This window comes from Chelonoidis abingdonii, chromosome 9 (genome assembly GCF_003597395.2).
Source record: "Chelonoidis abingdonii isolate Lonesome George chromosome 9, CheloAbing_2.0, whole genome shotgun sequence".
Classification (NCBI taxonomy): domain Eukaryota; kingdom Metazoa; phylum Chordata; order Testudines; family Testudinidae; genus Chelonoidis; species Chelonoidis abingdonii.
Window position 1 is genome coordinate 77,413,428 of NC_133777.1, and position 19,835 is coordinate 77,433,262.

General features: G+C 42.6%; 2 protein-coding genes across 2 annotated transcripts in view; one reads left to right on the forward strand and one right to left on the reverse strand.

The window, feature by feature from the left end:
* SYNM (synemin) overlaps positions 1–18,445 on the forward strand; it is a 30,791-nt gene extending 12,346 nt beyond the window's left edge. The window contains 2 exon segments of the mRNA XM_032783030.2: positions 8,946–9,019; positions 9,619–18,445. Of these exon segments, the coding sequence (XP_032638921.1) occupies positions 8,946–9,019; positions 9,619–13,769 (4,225 nt within the window). The 3' untranslated portion in view covers positions 13,770–18,445.
* TTC23 (tetratricopeptide repeat domain 23) overlaps positions 1–19,835 on the reverse strand; it is a 68,643-nt gene that overhangs the window by 1,870 nt on the left and 46,938 nt on the right. The gene's annotated exons all lie outside the window — the stretch shown is intronic.

Here is a 19,835-nt window from a genome sequence, read left to right on the forward strand (position 1 = left end):
AGCCTGCCTGCCGTACTTGGGGCGGCAAAATACCTAGAGCCGCCCCTGTCTGTGCCTGTGATAACCAGGGTATGTGATGTCAGCTTCTTCTCATTCTCATAGAGGAAATCAGCTCCTATCCTTTATTTAGGTACATCCAAAGGCCCTTGTAAAGACCCTTGCTCATAATTCTGAGGTTTCTATTGTGAAGTTTCAGTGATTGCCGTGAGACATCCTGTCCTGTTGGCATCATGGACTAAGCACATGGTGTTTGGTTTACTTCCCTCTCCTTCATCCCATATAGCCCAGAGTGTCTCTGTGTCTCCCACTCTGTATTTTTTTTTGCTCTGTTTGTTTGCTAACTCCTAGAGCTAGCGTCGCTAAGTAAGGATGAGAGAGTATTTCCACTGGAGCTAGCCATGGCCACTCCTGCATTGGCTGGCCAAAAGGATCATGTTGCAAGGAACTCCCTTCCCCAAGGACCAAGCATACTTCCTTTCCAACGCTGCCAACCCTTCCTGCTCTTATGAATGGGACGGGTTCTGGCAATGGAACTTCTGTTGCATGGCAGCGTGAAGTTCTACACTTGGCCATTTTCATTCCCATTCTTTATCTGGAAAGGCCGAAATAAATATTTTCCTAGTGTTGCACCACATGGTTCCGTGCTGCTGAGATCCTACAAAAGCCAAAGTAGATTAGACTGTGTAATAGTCTCCAAAGGGAAGTGGTGGAAGACACATCACTTGAGATACTTAAAACTGGATTGAACAAAATACTGGGCGGCCGACTGTTAGGAACCATCTTTCATTGGGTAGTGGGGCATTGTTGCAGCATCATCTTGCCTGGATCCTCATCAGGTGCCCTGTGTCTCAGTTTCACTTCACAGGCTCCCTCTGGTTGGTACGATCATTTGGTGACTTAGGGCCTTCTGCCAAAAGAAAAGTCCTCCACTTCCAGGGCAAATGGAAGGACAGCTAAATAGTAAACAAGCCCTTTGCCATCATGGGTCGTAGCCCTCTGCCTAAGGTATGCATTCAACCCTTCAGTTGCCAGGAGTTCCTTCTCCCTTACATTGGGAGATGACCAGCGTCTCTACTTCTGGGCTTGGTAGCCCTTCTGCCTTCCACCAGCTTTGTTCCTGTCACCGCCACTTCCAGGTCTCACCCAGTCCTCTCTCTACTCCAGGCTCAGAGACCCAATACACTGAAGCAGCTACTTGCTACCAAGTCCAGTCCACCCTGCTTCGTCATTTCCAGGGCCACTTCCTATTTCAGCCAGACCTCCTTCCTGGTCCCATCTCAGGAGCCCTCCAGTGAGCCCTTCCAGATTCATTCCCTGATTCCCCCTCTGCAGGGAACCACTGCCAATTATTTATGTTACCACTAAACATGTTGCTCCTGCCAGCTCCCTCATTTACTGAGTGTTCTGTCTCATACATATCCAAGCAGGCCTGCCGAGCACTCAGTCACCCGCTCTTCTTCACATGATCCCTGTCTTCCAATCCCATGATTTAGGAGGAAAACCAGGCTCAGTGGAACTGAGCCTGAACTCTCTTTAAAGGGCTTACTCAACCTGTGACAGGCCTGGTGTATGTATGTCAGTGGTTCTCAACCATTTCCAGATAATCTCCCCTTGTTGCAACGGAAAAATGTCCACATTCCCCACAGGCTGGGAGTTTCAGGACCCCCTCCCATCTAGCACTGAAGAAAGGGAGACTGGCCAGGACCTCCTGGAGCTGATTGCAACCCACCCCTCTCTGGGGTTCTTGATCCCCTAACTGAGAACCCATGGAAGAAATGACTGAAGAGGTCTTTTTTGTACATGACTGATTTTGTGGTAAGGCTTGTGCTGCAGATCATCACAATTGCGCACATCTTATTATTTTTGGTACCTTCTCCCTCCTGTCCCACCCCACTTGTGTGTCTCATCCACCTGTTCTCTCTTGTCTTTTAGCCTGTAAGTTCTTTGGGGTACAGCCTGTCATGTTCTGTGTGATTCTACTTCACCTAGCACAATGGAACCCCACCCTGGTTAGCTTCTAGGTGCTAACACACAATAAATGTTAAATACTGACAATAATAATCAGGGGGATGAGTTAAAGATTCAGTATTAATTTCCTAACTCTCTTGGTAATAATTTATCTTAGACGTACTGTTATGTTAGTGGCGTGGTTTTCTGCATTCAGGGTATGACTTCAGGGAAGTGTCTGCACAATTACTTTATAAGGAAGGATTTCTTAGAGGAGCATTTTTCATTGTTATTTGTATTATGGTAGTACATAGAGGCCCCAACTGAGATTAGGGCCCCAATCTTCTAGGAACTGTACAAACACATAGTAAGAGATGGTCCTTGTCCCAAAGAGCTTACCGTCTAAATAGATAAGACGAACAAAGAGGAAACCGAAGAATCGAGAGATGAAGTTACTTGTTCAAGATTACGCAGCAAATCGTTGGCAGAGCCAGGAATAGAAGCCAGAGTTCCTATTCTCAGGCTTGTGCTGTATCCACTAGACTATGCTGTTCCTTACTAATTTACTATCTTAAAGTGTAAAAACAATTTTAATATTTGCATTGCATTAAAGTCAGTGGAAATATATCATGAGCCAAATCCCACAGAAATACTGAGTCACAGTCCAGTTTCGCTGGGGTTTTCTCTTTATTTTCATGTAATAGCACGTTTTCAGAAGTAATGTTTTCAGATCCAGCTTTTCCCTGTGTGCTGTTGCCATTTGCCATATACAGTGTACTTCTTGGAACTTATTTTTAGTGACTTCATATGTTGCTCCAGCAACTGAACAACTGTGTTGTTTTAACAGCAGCCAAAAATCCCTAGTCATACTATCCACATTCCTAGTTTCCATCATCACAATTAATACTTTCAGTGCCTGCACTGTCAGATCTTTCAAACTTTTCTGTAGCATTGGCAGCACCATGCATAGTGCCTAATGAGAGGAGCAATTTTCTTTGCACTTACAGGCTAGAAGAGATCAACTCTTTGGTCTTTGTAAGTTTCTCTAGATTAGGAAAAGCTGGCCATGACCTTTTATTTTGATTTAACTGATTGAGCCTGACCTGGGCCTCATCTCTAGGGTTGAATTTGACTGGCTTAAATATATTAACCCATGTCTACGCTAGGGAGAAGTTTGTGGTTAGCAACCACATGTTAACAAACCCTGACCTAACCTTGCCCTTTTCTTACTCTGTACAAATACATGGTTGCAAAGAAAACCTTACAAAAGTGAACTGTCAACTGATGTAGTGTTGTCCTCCTGAATGTGCAGCAAGGCAGAGGTGTAAAATGACCCATTCATCTCACTGGTTAAGTCTGAAACCTAAAGATGACATTTTAAATGTAAACATTATCCATTTCACTGATGATGGCAGAAGCAGCCAGCTAATGTGTTTATGAAACTTTTTTCCACTCCCTCCAGGAGTTAAAAGCCTCAGCTATCAAGAACCTCCAGCTTCAACCCAACAACTTCTAAGATGTAGTTACAGCTTTTCAGTGCAAAACATTTGGCATTTGCAAAACGGAATGAGGAGGCAGTATAAGTATGTATATATATATATATGTGTGTGTGTATATGTATGTGTATATATATATATATTATGTTGAGGAACCAGGACAATCTGACGATAAGTGGGCACTGAACAAACATTCATGGACGAGACAAGAGAACCTGGAATTGATGGAATGCTACTACAACAGTAGACCTAATGAGAGGGATATATGAAAGCGTATGAGGGGACTGTGGATGGACAAGACCTACACCTTACTGAGAACAGCTAAGTTACCCACGCTTCACATAGTAAAGAGGAAGCTGCTCTCACAGCTTGAGATAGACCAACTCCCATTACATCCAGACTCAAGAAGACTTGGAAGAACAAGTGGATGTGCGGCCCACACCTGAAGCGAAACTTCACTGTCACCCCTCCATTGCAGAGCACAGCAGCTGATATGAGGCATAAGATCATGGAAAAACTAGCTACAGTCAATCCTCGGACCGATTACCAAGGCTCATTGGAGAAGTACCATCAGATAGTATGTTAGAAGATGCCAATAGAGCCCTCATCACATCCCTACTACCACCATAACTCAAACCAATGAACTGGTATACGCTACAGCCGCTCTGTAATCCTGGAGATGGCTTGGCTACACGATCAAGAAGAACACAGTATGTACCCACCCTGGAAAATGAGGTTGAGGATAAGATCAAGGCGACTCGGAGAGAAGTTAGTCAGTGGTGGAACTACAGAAGGGTGTAGAGATTAAGGATAAGACTTGGCTACTGAAAATACAAGGGCCTGACTCCATTGAAGCCTAGAGACTGCTAAACAAAGGCTCACAGCACTGGCTACCAGGCTAAGGAGATACACTAGAGAAGCAGGGCCAAAAAAGTAATGCCCTGTTCCAAGGAACCATCCAAGTGTACTCCCAATGCAGTGCAACAACACAATAACAGCAGAGCCACCAGCAGCAGAAACTGAACAGTACTGAAAACATATGGAGAAAGGAGAGACTCATAAACCAGTGCAAATGGCTGCAGGACCTGAGAACAGAGCACAGCAATCTCCCAGAACAGAAACCAGTCCCATCACAGTAGAAGACATCCAGCAGCGGTCAAAACATGAAGAGCTGGACAGCACCTGGACCAGACATGATCCACACCTACTGGCTAAAGAAATTAACAGCAGTGCATGAACGCCTAGCAGCACAGATGAACCAGCTGCTAGCAGCAGGCTCCCACCCAAACTGGCTAACACAAGGAAGACAGTGCTGATCATGAAAGACCCCTGCAAGGGGACAGAAACCGGCCAACTACCGGCCAATAACCTGCCCCCCACAACATGGAAAGTTCTTATCAGGCATCATAGCTGCCAAGCTACAGGACCACATGGGCCAGTACATGAGCACAGCTCAGAAGGGCATTGGAACAACACCAGAGGCTCAAACACCAGTTGCTCATAGATAGAGCAGTCGCCCAAGACTCAAGGTCTAGACAGACCAATCTGAGCACAGCCTGGATTGACTATAGGAAAGCCTATGACTCAATGCCGCACACGTGGATCTGTGAAGTCTGGTGCTATACAAAGTCACAGACCCTAAGGACCTTCCTCAAGAACTCAATGGGACTATGGAAGACAACACTAGAAGTCAACTCAAGGCAACTTGCACAAGTGGCCATCAAGTGCGCATATACCAAGGTGATGCACTGTCCCGCTGCTGTTCTGCATAGGCTTAAACCCCCTCAGCCAGATAATCACAAGGACTGGATACGGGTACAGGTTCAGGAGTGGAACTACCATCAGCACCACCTCCTTACATGGATGACATCAAGCTGTATGCTAAGAATGAACGAGACATCGACTCGCTAATCCACCTGACGCGGATCTACAGTGAGAGATATCGGGATGTCATTCGGACTGGAGAAGTGTGGCCGGATGGTAGTGAAGAGAGGGAAGGTAGTCAAGACTGATGGGGTGGAACTACCAGCGGGCCACATAGCAGACATACAGACCAGCTACAAGTACCTTGGCATCCCGCAGTACATGGAAACCACGATGAGGAAGCAAGGAAGACAGCAACATCCAAGTATCACCAAAGGATAAGACAGGTCCTGAAGAGCCAGCTCAGTGGAAGAACAAGATCCACGCCATCAACGGATACGCCCGCCGGTCATCAGATATCCCCTGCCGGTATAGTGAGCTGGCCAAAGAGGACATGGAGGCTGCCGATGTGAAAACCCGGAAGCTCCTCACAATGCACGGAGGTTTCCACCCCAAGTCCAACACCCGAGACTGTAATACCAGCCGGAAAGAAGGCGGGCGGGGCTTGGTGAGCGTCAAGGCCACTATCCTGGATGAAACCCGGAACATCCAGGAGTACATCAGTAAGATGGCCCCCAAAGATGAGCTGCTGAGAGAATGCCTGAGGCAGCAGCAGACATGGGAGAAGACCAAGCAGAAGAAGTGCCATTGGCAAGACAAGACCTTCATGGGATGTACCATCGACAGATAGCTGAGGTGGCTGACATTGGGAAATCCTACCAGTGGCTGGAAAGGCTGGGATTAAAAGACATGCAACTGAGGCACTGATCATAGCAGCACAGGAAAGGCACTGAGCACCAGATCCATTTGAAGCAGGGGTCTACCACACTGAGAGGACCCAAGGTGCAGACTGTGCAGAGAGGCCTCAGAGACAGTCCAACACATAGTGGCAGGATGTAAGATGCAGGCAGGATAACAGCATACACTGAACGGCACCAAGTGGGCGGTGGGTGTACAGGAACACTGCAGCGTGGGCTACCCTCCAGACCGATGGAGATTCGCAGAAGGTTGTGGATAGAGGCCAATGATTCTGTGGGAACTCGACGACGCAGGCAGGTACTGGCCAATCAACCAGACATCGGGGGGGACAGAGAGAAGAAGACGCGGTGGTGATAGATATAGCAGTGCCAAGTGACAGCACACAGAGAGGATATGAGAAGCTGGAGAAGTACTCGGGCCGGAGAAACTAGAAAGGATGTGAAAGTGAAGCCAAGTGGTCCCAGTGGTGTAGGAGCCCTCGGGCTGTGACCTAAGCTGGGTGAGTGCTCCACAGATCCCAGGAACAACATCAGAGCTCTCTGTCCAGAAGAGTGCAGTGCTAGGAACAGCTAAGATACTGCGCAGAAAACTCAAACTCCCAGGCTCTGGTAGAGGACCCGGAGTTGAGGAAGACCACATACCACCATAGGGGTAGAGGGGATTTTTTTTTTTTATATAAGTATAATGCTTAGTCCTGCCTTGAGTGCAGGGGACTGGACTAGATCGCCTCTCGAGGTCCCTTCCACTTCTGTGATTCTATGAACGTGAATAAAACAGAATATAAGAAACAGAAGGGTTACTGTACTGTGATTACATTGTTCAATTTGTTTTAAATAAAGCTACCACAGAATTTCTAGTCTGCTGCATCAGAATGCTGCAGAATTTAGGTCTAACTTTTGGGGAGGTATATAATTGGGGGAAAATAGCATCAGTTAATAAAGAACAGAAAGAGGAACTTATTTCACAACAGGCAGTATAGGAGTGTGTTGGTGGTGCAAGGGAAAAAACAACACCCTTGGAATGATGTAGGAAAAACCTGCACATAGATCAGGGGTCAGCAGCCTTTGGTACATGGCTCGCCAGGGTAAGCAAACATCCCTCGGCCCGCGCCGCTTCCCACTGGCCTCATTGGCCTGGAACAGCGAACCAGGGCCAGTGGGAGCCGCGATCAGCCGAACCTGCGGATGCGGCAGGTAAACAAACTGGCCCGACTCATGTGCCAAAGGTTGCCGACCCCTGACATAGATGTTGGTAGATTTACTAGAAATTCTCCTGTCCTTATTTATTTGGCCACCATTTCTAAAAAGTCTAGTAGCGCACGAGATGCAGCCTTACTGCATGCATTTTGTAGATGATACAGAGACGGCAACAATCTTGCATTGGCAGAGAGAGTAAGGTTGTTGTTGTTTCTCCCCCCCTCCCCAATTTCTATGCTGATTCTAGAGAGCACCTTTAGGGCCCTGTGAGCATCCTTCCTCAGGAAAAAAATTTGATGATGAAATGTGTGTAACTCAGCATTCCTAAGGGAAGATAATTGCTCCTTAAAAATGTATTGAATCTCAGCTATGTTAATTTCAGTGGGACTTGTTTCCTAGGATGTTTGCCACAGGTGCATAAGGGAAAAAACTCAGGGTAGCACAACAGGCAGGGATAGGATGAGTTTGTGTCTGATTGTCAGACCGCGAGTCAGAATGAGCAAAATATTGGGATGAACAGTGGCCAGTGTGTGTCTATATGGTGCATACTAGGTATACTCTTCAGCAGTGTTTCCCTAACTTGGGACACCGCTTGTGTAGGGAAAGCCCCTAGTGGGCCAGGCCAGTTTGTTTACCTGCCGCGTCCGCAGGTTCCGCCAATTGAGGCTCCCACTGGCTGCGGTTCGCTGTTTCAGGCCAATGGGAGCTGCTGGAAGTGATGGGCAGTACATCCCTCGGCCCGTGCCGCTTCCAGCAGCCCCCGTTGGCCTGGAGCAGTGAACTGCAGCCAGTAGGAGACGCGATTGGCCAGACCTGTGGGCGTGGCAGGTAAACAAACCGGCCCGGCCTGCCAGGGGCTTTCCCTACACAAGCGGCATCCCAAGTTTGGGAAACACTGCTCTACAGTATGTACCCAGGCATGGTGACCAGGTGAAAAAATTCTATGCTCTTATTCTCTAAGACAACGTTTTAAGTTCAGTCTAGTATTCTCAATGAAGCCAGCTAAAGGCTTGGTCCCTAAGAACAGCCATGTTTGTCACTAATATAGGGGATGTAGTCTGGCAGATTCTACAGTATACTGGTGTCCTGAGGATAGGCAGCAAGTGAAAGTGATCGATGCAGATGTTCAACAACAGATAGCTGTGACTTTTTCCCTTTTTCCCTTTTTTTTTTTTTGTGCTTCTGGTATAACCCCTTTATTGAGAAGCCAAACAAAATTTGTATTCTCGTTGTTTCTGGTAAATGGCTGTTAAGCTAACACACACAGCTGGGCTGAAGAGCTTTTACAGGGATAAAGCTTACAGCCACCCTGGTTTCCTAAAACCATGCAAGTTATTTTAGACACTGGGAAGAGATCAGAACGCTGAGAAATGGAGGGGACAGATGAATTGGCAAGATAACTATCGCCATAAAAAGTTACCCAAACCTTTTTTGCAAAATATATCGTGCTGATTTCAATTTGATGATTTTACTTCATTATCTGTGCATTACTGAGCATAATTTCCCTCTCTAGTCTATTTAGAACTCTGTTTTCCTTAGTATCGGTCAGTATGTTTGAAAGTAGAAGTAATACTCCTTTCTCCTGTTCATTTGTGATAGTGCTTTGCCACCAGATTTCTAAAGTATATTATAACTATTCTTTCTCTTTCTTTTAATCAAATGTATTTGCATGTGTGTGTTACAGAACTTTACTAGAAGGGGAGAGCAGCCAATGGATTATTACATGGATTGATCAGCAGGGGAGAAAAATACCACAAGGTAAAAAAGCGAACATTAAACTTAGACCTCTAAATGTAGGTTTTAGTCATTGTTTTATATTTTTTTTCCAATGAGTCTGTCAGTTTCGTGCAGTATATTTTTAGCTGTCTAGCAAAAAATGAACTCTATGAGCTGTTTCTGAGAATCATCTCTCCTGGGAACCACAGCGGGGAAAGGAGCATAACCTCAGGCCACCGGGGGGCCCATGCTGGCAGCTCCTCCGGGGTGGCTGTACCACCTCCAGCCCAGCCCAGTCCTCTGGCAGGGCTGCTGTATGGATGGAGGAGACCCTGCATGGAAGGACTAGGGGAGGTACAGCTGCACTGGAGGAGCTGCTGGCCGTTCTGCTTCTCCTGTGTCTTTTCGGTATGCCGTACCAGCTATAAATACCTTGCTGGTAAGGCGTACCATACCGCCCTACTTGCACTGCTGCTGGTATGCTTGAAAGTGAATTGACATTATTTCTTCATAAATATTTTAACATTATATTAAGATGATATCTAGATTATTGCTTGTCACTGTTATTTTACGTAGATTATTTTTATATTTTACATACAAGACAGTATTTTAATTTTTGCTTATCTATGCTCTTTTTGCAGGTGTCAGAAATGCATCTTATGACTACACTAATAGTTACTCTGCATACCGAGAAGAAAATAAAAAGAAAAGCTTTCCGATTATCAAGAGTGCTGACACTAGACATAAAACACCAGTAACAAATATTCGCAGCTCTGCACTTTATTCAACTCCGACAAGGCGTGGTGGACCACGGACAACAGATAGTGAAAGAGTTTTAAGGAAAGATATTCTCAGTTCAGAATATCATCCATCAATCACTATTGAAAAGGATGCCACTTATGAAAGAACTATGAAGGACCATAGAGAGTTCAAAACCTTTACTCCATCATATAGTCTTTGGGGAGACACTGAAATTCATCGAAAAACATTTCCTGAAAGAAAGAGAACAGAAGCTACAACTACTTCAGCAATTTCTTTTTCAAAAGAATTGACAAGTGTGCAAAGTTCAAACAAGGACCACAAAATTGACACAAGGTCAGGTGTTTCTGAAAGTACAAGAACAAAACCAGATAATTTTACTAAATTTCCATCTTACGAGCTGAATTCCAATTTTAAACAAACCAAATATGAACAAACCCTAGATGACACTCGTGCTATATTGAAAGAAAAAACAAAAGGAGACAAACCAGTTAAAGAGGGGAAAAGTGGCTTGTTAGAAGAAAAAGATAAGCAATCAGTCAATGAGGAAAGAAATATTATCCTGGAGAAAAAGGAAATGGATGATAAACCCACTAGAGCAGAAAGAAGTGTTAATTTTGGAAAGAAGACTGAGGTAAAACCAGAACAGAAAACACATATAATGGAAGAAGTGATTATTAATGATAACAAAAAGATTTTTTCAGGAGTCAGGAGTGAGGAAGATAGCACTGCTAAAGAGAAAAAAAATGTTACATGGGAAGAACAAACCAGAGTACATAAATCAGCCAGAGAGGGAGAATTTTTTCTCCCCGATGCAAAGATTAAAGAAGATGAATTAACCAAAAGGAATACAAATGTGTTCTTGGAATCAAGAAGCGAAGAGGCTGTTGAGATACCCATCAGTGTTGAAATGTATACTCCAGACAAAATATTGCAGAACAGTAACACTGAAATAACATTTCAAGGCTCTAAAACCTCTGTAGGAAGAGAGACAGATGAACATACTATTAAACCTGTTGAAATTCTCAGTATGAATGTTTCAGAAAAAGAACCCAATTTGGAAGATGAACATGGAATTAGTGACAAAAGTAGCCCTAGAATGGATACTTTGTCAACAGAAAACATAGCAGAAACTATTGTCGCTGATATTCTTAAAAGTTTTGTTCAATCTTCTGGTTCAGAAACAACTCCACATACAAAAGTAAACTACCTTGAAAAGAAAAAACAAGATGATGAGAAAGAGACGACTGAGATCACAGTACAGTCTCAAGTTCAAGAAGAAATATCGATTTCTGATGAAGTTGATCTAGGAAGTCTGTTAAACAAGGACGGCAAAGTGGTTCTGGAAGATGCTACGGGAATTCCATCCAAAGATGTGATAGAAGATATAATAAATGTTGGCCTGAAAGGAAGAGACCATATCGGCAAAGTGTCTGTTAATGTTGAGATTGTTGAGGAGCCACTAGAATCTGCAACTGATGAAAGGAGTGAATTTTCAACACCATTTGAAGTAGAGGAAGTAGAGGATACATCACCTGGTATGGAGCAGCATTATGGCGACGAGGGGGAGCAGAACATTACAGCTACAGCTGAAGATTTTAAAAAGAAAAAACAATCCAGTGAGATCCTCACCCATGTGGAAGAAGTAACCGAGGCAGACGACTCAATTGATGAACAAAGATATTTTGTATCTACTCCAGATGATTACCCTTCGGCTCATGGAAAAGATGATGACTCACTGTATGGGCAAATTCACATAGAAGAAGAATCGACTATTAAATATTCTTGGCAAGATGAATTTTTGCGAGGCACACAAAGAAGAAAAGATGATAGCATGAGCTCACCAGAACAAACATATCAGGTGATGGGAGAGGAAGCAAGTGCCTATGTTTTAAATGAGGAACATCCAAAAGGTGAAGCATCACATGCAGAATCCATTGTTATTGAAAAAGAGATTAAAATACCACATGAATTTCAGGCCTCAATAAAGGGGCTTTTATCGAAGGAAACCAAGGACCCTAAACAACAGTTGAAAGAGGCATTGGAACAACTGGAGGGGAGTCTTCCAGAAAGCGTGAAAGAGGAACTAGCTGCATTAACGAAAGAAAATCATGCTGACTCCAGTAGCCTGGCAGTTGACATCAAAAAAGTTGAGCAAACCAACGAAGATGGTTTGGTGACAATTGTGGCTGAAGTCAATCTGTCCCAGACCCTTGACACTGATCAGTTTGATATTGCACAGCTTGGTGGCGTCATCGCAAGTGAGATTGAGAAGGTGTCACCAAAGTCCCCAAAACAAGAGGGCTTTGATGAACATAACGACCCAGACTTGGAAAGACGGATTGATGGTAAAAGCAGCATAGAAACAGACATTTCTCCATCGAGTAATAAATTCACTTCTTGGGCTAGCCAAGGGGTTTACAGCTCATCCAGTGTAAGAAGCAAGGATGGGATGGAATATCATTCCACCGAACAAGTTATTCGTGAAGGTCCAGTTTCAGAAGCTGTAGAATTTGGTAATGCAGAAGAAGTCTCTCAGTCACAGGTATCGACTGATATTAATAAATCTATCAGGCATATTAAAATAGGTCCAACAGAAATTCGGAGAACTGAGCAGATCATATATGAAGGGCCCATTTCTGAAACTCTCGAACTTGGTGGTAGGGGAGATCTTGTTCAGACAGAAGGATCATTGGATACTGGTAGATCTGTGAAGCTTTTTAAAATGGGTCCTAAGGAAATTCAAACCACTGAAGAAATCATTTATAAAGGGCCTGTTACTAAAACTGTAGCTGTAGATGAACCTGAAAATCTTGCTCAGCCACAGTTTTCAGCTGATATTAATAGGTCCGTGGGGCATATCGCATTAGGTTCACAGCAAATTACTGAAGATATCATTTTCCAAGGGCCCATTTCAGACTCTTTAGGGCTCAGTAGCTCAGAGGATCTCTCTCATACAGAAGGATCAACAGATACCAACAGATCAATAAGGCACATTAGATTAAGTCCAAAAGAAATTCACACAGAACAAATAATATATGAAGGACCCATTTCTGGAAATGTGGAGCTCAGTGGCACAGGAGATCTTTCTCAGACAGGAAGTTCAATAATGCACATTAAATTAGGACAAAAAGAGATTCATTCAGCTGAGAAAATCACATACGAAGGGCCTCTTTCTGAAAAAGCAGAGCTTGGTAATGTAGGAGACAGCTCTCAGATGGAGCATAGGTCAGATACTAATGCATCTATCAGGCATATTAAATTAGGTCCCAAAGAATTTATGACAACTGAGCAAATCATCTACAAGGGGCCCATTTCTGAACATCTGGAGTTCAGTGAATCAGGAGACAATTTTCATTCAGAAGCGTCAATAAAGCACATTACATTAGGTCAAAAGGAAATTAAAACTACTGAACAAGTCGTATATCAAGGCTCCATTTCTGAATCTCCAGAGATCAGTAGTGCAGGAGGAAGCCTTCTGGAGAGTGAAGGAAACTCAGATATCAATAGATCCATCAGGCTCATTAAATTGAGTCCCACAGAAACTCATACAGAGCAAATCATCTTTAAAGGACCCATTTCTGAAACAACGGGTGATCATTTTCAGACAGATGGGTCATCAGAGAGCAGCCGATCTATAAGGCATATTAAATTAGGACCCCAGGAAACATCTTTTACTTTTCAAATGGATGTAACTAATGTGGCGGGAGTGCCTGTGGTGGAAGGGAGAACACAAGCAGCTACAGTCACTGTATCAAATAGGAAGGAGCCTGATGTCAGACAGTCACAGGTTGTGGTTGAAAGTGACCAGAAGGACACTGACAGTGAAAGTACCAAAGAAGCAAGTGTTTTTCCTGATGCTTCCCAGGCTCATGGTGAACAAGTAACAGAGAAGTCAGCATTTGAAAAAACTGTACAACTGCAAAGACTTGTAGACCAAAGGTCAGTGATTTCTGATGAAAAGAAAATTGCCCTTGTGTATCTAGACAAAGAAGAAGAGGGGGAAGAAGATAATGATGGACACTGGTTCTGAAAGGACGTTTTAATATAACCTTGCTTATCAGCTTGTTTATCACAGAGATTTTTGACTGCCGTCTTTTTAAAAGGAACTGTCCCACTACTACACCAACACTGGACTGACAATTCTAAATCCAAGCCTCAATACATCCACCATCCTTTCCCCTAATTTGTGAAAGCTCTTTAAGGGAGGCCTCCCTCTGTTGCAAATTCTTTTTTCACTGAGCTATTTCCAGTTGCTTCAAGTTTCTTCAGTCTCCAGGACATGAAGTTTCTGCTGGAGATTTTTCAGGATTTTTTTTTTTTTTTTTTAACATTGAGCTAATCCACAAGTGAGAGTCAGAAAAATCCAGTTCCATCAACTTTTGAACACTGTATTGTACTGGGATACTTAATTCAGCACTTCTGTGTAGAAGTCAGAGTACTAACCAGAGGCAAAATGAGTAACAATAACTCTGTTAGAAGAGTAGTAGATTAAGGCATGCGGGCAATTGATTTTAAGTTCCATTCCCATGTGCTCATGTGCAATAAATAGTAGTAAAATCTTAGGAAAAATTAAATCATTACAACTATGAAGTCAAACTCTTTCTAAGCAAACCATGCATAGCAAAAATGTATGGTAACCTTTGTTACCTTTTATAGTTAGAACCAGATATCAAAAAGAAAAGCAGTAAGACGACATCAGTCATATTGTTTTCAGGAAAATGTTTGGTCCACCTTTATAAAGCGTGATGTTTTTAATATTTTTAAAGAGAATCAGTAGGCAAATGGATAAAAACCATAGGCTAAATCCTAGTTACATTGAAATCAGTGGTAAAATCCCTCCAACTTCCCTGACTCTACATCAGGGATCAGCAACCTTTGGCATGTGGCCAGTCAGGGAAAGCCCCTGGCGAGTCGGACCGGTTTGTTTACCTGCCTTGTCCTCAGGTTCGGCCGCTTGTGGCTCCCACTGGCTGCTGTTCACCGTCCCAGGCCAATGGGGGCTGCGGGAAGGGCAGCCATCACATCCCTCAGCCCACACAGCTTCCTGCAGCCCCCATTGGCCTGGAGCAGTGAACCGCGGCCAGTGGGAGCCACAATTGGGTGAACCTGTGGATGTGGCAGGTAAACAAACCGGCTGGCAAGCTGCGTGCCAAAGGTTGTCGATCCCTGCTCTACATAGTGATATGTGAAATGACTAATCTCAGTATATAGTACTGTTCTGATGTTAGGTATTGCAAATGCCTAAGGAAAGTGGGATGGCATATACCATACGATATAATGCCTTGGCACAGTGGGATTAGCTCAAGGGTGGTTCTTTTCTGACAAGTGACTGAAAAAATGGCATTGATGGCTTCCATGTTCATTGTGTCTCAGTTTCCAGATCAACCTTTCTCTGTTTAAAAAGATGTTTTTTTCTAACTGTACATTCAACCTAGGATCTGAAAGTCACTCCTCTGGGTTCTTTGTGACTTCTTATCACCAGTAATAGATTTTCTCGGGCCACACTCTTCAGTTCTAGCACTTGAAATGCCATTGTTTTTATTGGGTTTGCTCAAGTGTGTAACTGAGGAGCATATTTCAGTCCTGCAATTAGAACTGTGTTAATTCTTTGGTGCCCAATCAAGAACAGCATCCAACTCATTCTCTGGTAGCTGTACTAGCCCTGCAGTGCTAACAGGAGCAAAAAGAGGAACAAAAATTTATTGTTGACACTAAAAGAAGATCTGATTCTGGGTATGCCTACTCAGCAAAAGCTATGCAAGGGCTAACCTTGAGCTAGCTTGGATCCTGCTAGCCTGTTAACATAACAGTAGTGGGCTTCAGCACGGACTAGCAAGGTGAGTACCTACCCAGGGTCTCTGCTGAACTTGCAGTACCTGTGCTGAAGTCCATGCTGTGCTCTCTTCACTGCTATTGTTACCTGTGCTAGTTGCATTTAAGCTAGCTCGGGAGGCTAGCCCATGCACACTTTTGTTGTAGACACACCTCTGACTATACAGTGAGTTAGGTATATGGAGTAAGAAGTTGCCATTTTTATATACACATGCTCTGAAAGTAGAACCATCTGCTAAACCCAGACAGCCCTATTGTGCCAGACTATTAGCCTTTAACTTTGAATTCCTTTCTTGTGGTTTGGTTTTGGTCACAAGCTCAATGTTACTTAAACTTAGTTTGTATGTGTTTAACTCAAATTACAATTCAACTAAATTATTTTATTGTGGTGTGGCCTTCGTTAACTTCTCCATTTCTTTCGTATCAGTAGAAGCTAGATTTTATAAAACTGACTACTACTTTGCAGTACTGACTTAAATGTGAAGTGGAGATAGATGACGTGTAGTTTAACATCTTAACCTACTTTTCATATGAGACAAACTAGTGTATTAGGATCTGCTTTCATTACCAATATTGAGACTATACCAGGTATCTTCAAGTGATTATCAGCATTTCAGGGTTTAAGTATAGGGCCTTGTCTGCACTGCAAAATTTTGTATCAGTTTTCCGGCACTGATGCAGTTCTCTGAGCTCGGAAGAGAGGGAGCAGTGGCCCTAGTGCTGGAAAGAAATAGGAAGTTGAGTAGTACAGATGCATCCAAGGTGTGCATGCTACATTTATTTTATGTTCTTAATCACATAACCGATATATTTGTCAGTTATTCATATATGCTCCTGTAAAACATACTTTTGTTAGCACTGACCGATAAGGGGCTCATGAATGATTACAGCTCAAAGAACAGCTTAAAATTCCATTGCCTTAGTTGATCCTCTCTGGAACTGGGTTTAAAAAAGAACAAGAACAACAAAATAATGCATTTTTAGATTTTAAAAAATTCCTATATGGGAGCTAGGCAAAAATTTTCAAACATGGTTGCTCAGTTAGACATGTAATTTCATACTTTTGATAGAAGTTTATTAAAATATTTACTTAAACATAATTTAGGTATCTGATTTTAGGCACACAGGTTTGAAAAGTATCACCTTTAGTTTTCTCTATATTTGGTTTGAAGTTGAAACTTAAAAAAAAAGCTCTCTTAAAATAGACATAAGGATAGCTGCAGAATATGTATTCTCCTGCCACAAATAAGAGAGCCAATAATATCAACTGCATTTATTGATGCCTCATGGAAAACTTTGAGACCTATTTTCTTTAGAAACAATTCTACTGATGCTAGATTGTATTTATCTTCCATTGTTCAGAGAATTAGGACATCAGGTGAAGGAAAAACCAGCAAGGAGTAAATGAATTGTAAGTTCCTGTTTTATACAGATGTCCATAGTACTGAAGGAGAAGAAAAAGAGACCATGTCAGTATTGTTTCTAAATAAAAGGTTTCCAAGGAGGCACCAGCTGCTCTTTAAAATGTCCTTCAACAGCATTAACTTATCAGATGTAGTAGGTCATATTGAAATGTATTTATGTTGTTGTTGGTTGCTTTAGTTGTTTGGAGAGGAAAAGGTTTGTTCCATAAATTTACGTGCTTTAATTCTAGATTGAATCAGAATTTTAACCTGCTGCTTGAAGAGTTTAGGTTTGTCCCAACGAATTGGAAAAGAACAGTAACATGAAGTCATTCCAATGGCTGAGTTCCCTCAAGCCATGAAAACTAGGTTTAATGAATAAAGGATATAAGCTTTGAAGAAGACTGTATAAGCAGCATATTCTCCATTTGAATCCATTAACACGAGTCTTATGTCATAATCTTCAGTGTTATTGAAAACTGGGAAAGAGCCACAGATCTATTTTATTTTTTGCACGACAACCACCTCCAGGTAATGACTCCTCCAGGAAACAAAGAGGTAGTGACTTGGGCCCTCATGTTGCAATTTGATCTGTGCAGATTCCACCTCCATCTGGATGTGTTAGCACAGTGGTTTTCAACCTGTGGTCTATGGGCTCCTGGAGGGCTGCAGATTGTCTAAGGGGTCCATGAAAGGGTGTCATTATCACAGAACTGTGGTTTTTAACCTGGGGTCTGCAGACTATGTCAAAGATTTCCAAAGGGATCCGCACCTCCATTCAAAATTTTTCAGTTGTGAACCCCTAAAAAATGTTGAAAACCACTGTGGTAGCAGAATCCAGGTCTTAATTCACATGCTTCTATTTCTAGCCAAGCAAATATAACCTACTACTCTGAGGGTTTTTGTTTTTTTTAAATATTGATGCCCTATTTAACAGCTTTGTGTGTAATTACTTTATTGATAGCGTGGAGCTGGAAGGATTGATAACATGGCCTCAATCAGCACATACTGTTGAAGCTTACTCATAGAAACTTTGCTGTTCTTTTTTTCATTAAATACAAATAAGGTAATTGCTGAGTTTGAATTTAACAAATAGAATTTTGTTAAAAATGTAACTACTAGTTTTATTCAGTAGAAGTTTGTATTTATATGCTTGAGGTAGTTTACCTCAGAAGTGGGGGACTTAATAATCTTTAAACATGTACACTTTTTTGGATTTGAAAGCAAATAAAATGGAGTATATATGTGTAAGAAGAGAGATATGAGAGAGCTACAGCTCTGTACAGATTGATGTTTGCTATAGCAGGTGTTTAAAAGATTGTAGACATGTTGAAGCAGGGTTTGTTGATGTCAGCTGTGAGACTTTGCAGGCAGCTTGTAGTATGGTCATTTACGATGCAGTCTGCATTGCTGTTGTGGTTTCATGATTTTTGCACTTTTTTCACATTCAGTATTAAACAATGAAAAAGAATGTGTATATGCTTCTTTCTCCTCCTTTCCCCTCACCCCCCACCCCCCGGTTGGTATTTATAAATCTCCATTAGCAAAGGAAAAAGAAATTCAAGTTTTCATGTCTCATGCTTTGAGGTCTCTCTGTATGTTAAGCTCCATGAGCCTCTTTCAGTTCAAAGAACACATGCTTTCATTCTGGAGTATAAAGTGCTTGTATCACTGTGGTGGCAGGGACAGAGTAAAAACACAGCAACTAGTTATTCCTTGACTCATCTAACCAGCATGGTTAGAGTGGCTGAGGTGCCTTCTTCGCAGCAGGGACAGGGCATTTATAAACCTGAAGTGGTTGGAGTGGACAGGAGAACCATAGTTTTCCTGGTGCTCTAAGATTTGGCTGAATTATGCCATTCTGTCATAGGGTCTGCTCATGGCTAGTGCACCTCCTCCTGGTTGCTCTGGGGACTAGCTGATTCCAGGTCCAATGCCTCCATTCTGCATGCCCTGCCTTTCTTCCTGGATCTCAGTGAGGCAAGATGCTGTGTGCTTGTGGTATCAAAGTCCCTTCTTATGAATGGACTCAGGCAGGCTCCTCTTCTGAATGACTCCCCCTAAAGGTACTGTGAATCAGAGCTGAAAGCCCAGGCATCTCTCTGAATAATAAGGAGATGGCCATCACTTTGGGTTGTTTTTTTCAGCACATGGTTTAAAATTTTAATTTAGGGTGACCAGATGTCCCAGTTTTATAGGGACAGTCCTGATTTTTGGGTCTTTTTCTTATATAGGCTCCTATTACTCTCCACCTGCTGTACCGATTTTTCATACTTGCTGTCTGGTCACCCTATCTTAATTCCTAGATTTATCATGGTTCTCAGTTATGCTAACATCAAATGATTGCATGGAAATTTCCATTAAGTACTGAACTCTTGAAGGTAACATCTTACCAAAGATACACACATCTTTATATTCAAAATTCTTCTAAAACGGTCTAAAATTACCAGGGATGAACCTGTATTCTTCTTGCAGCATAAAAATCCCTATAGAACAGATATAAGCACTGAACCCCACAACTGTTAGATTAGAAAGTGAAATCTTTAAATGATATCTGCAATTATTCATGCATGTTCATTGTGTAGCTGACCCTTCCGAATTGTGCTGCGGGTAGCAACTGCTGGTACTTTGCAGCCTGAAATCAAGCACACTTAAGCTATGGCATCTTTTGCCAACAGGAGGAAGAGTCATGAGCTCAAATGAATCCTAGATGATGTTCATATGGCAGAACTTACTTAAAGTTACATATATGTGATACAAAAGACTTCTTTAAAAACAACGAAAAAAAATACCCCACCCTACTGTCAACTTTTTTGGGGGGTGGGGTGGGGTAGGGTGAGGTTATTTTCCTAACTCATACC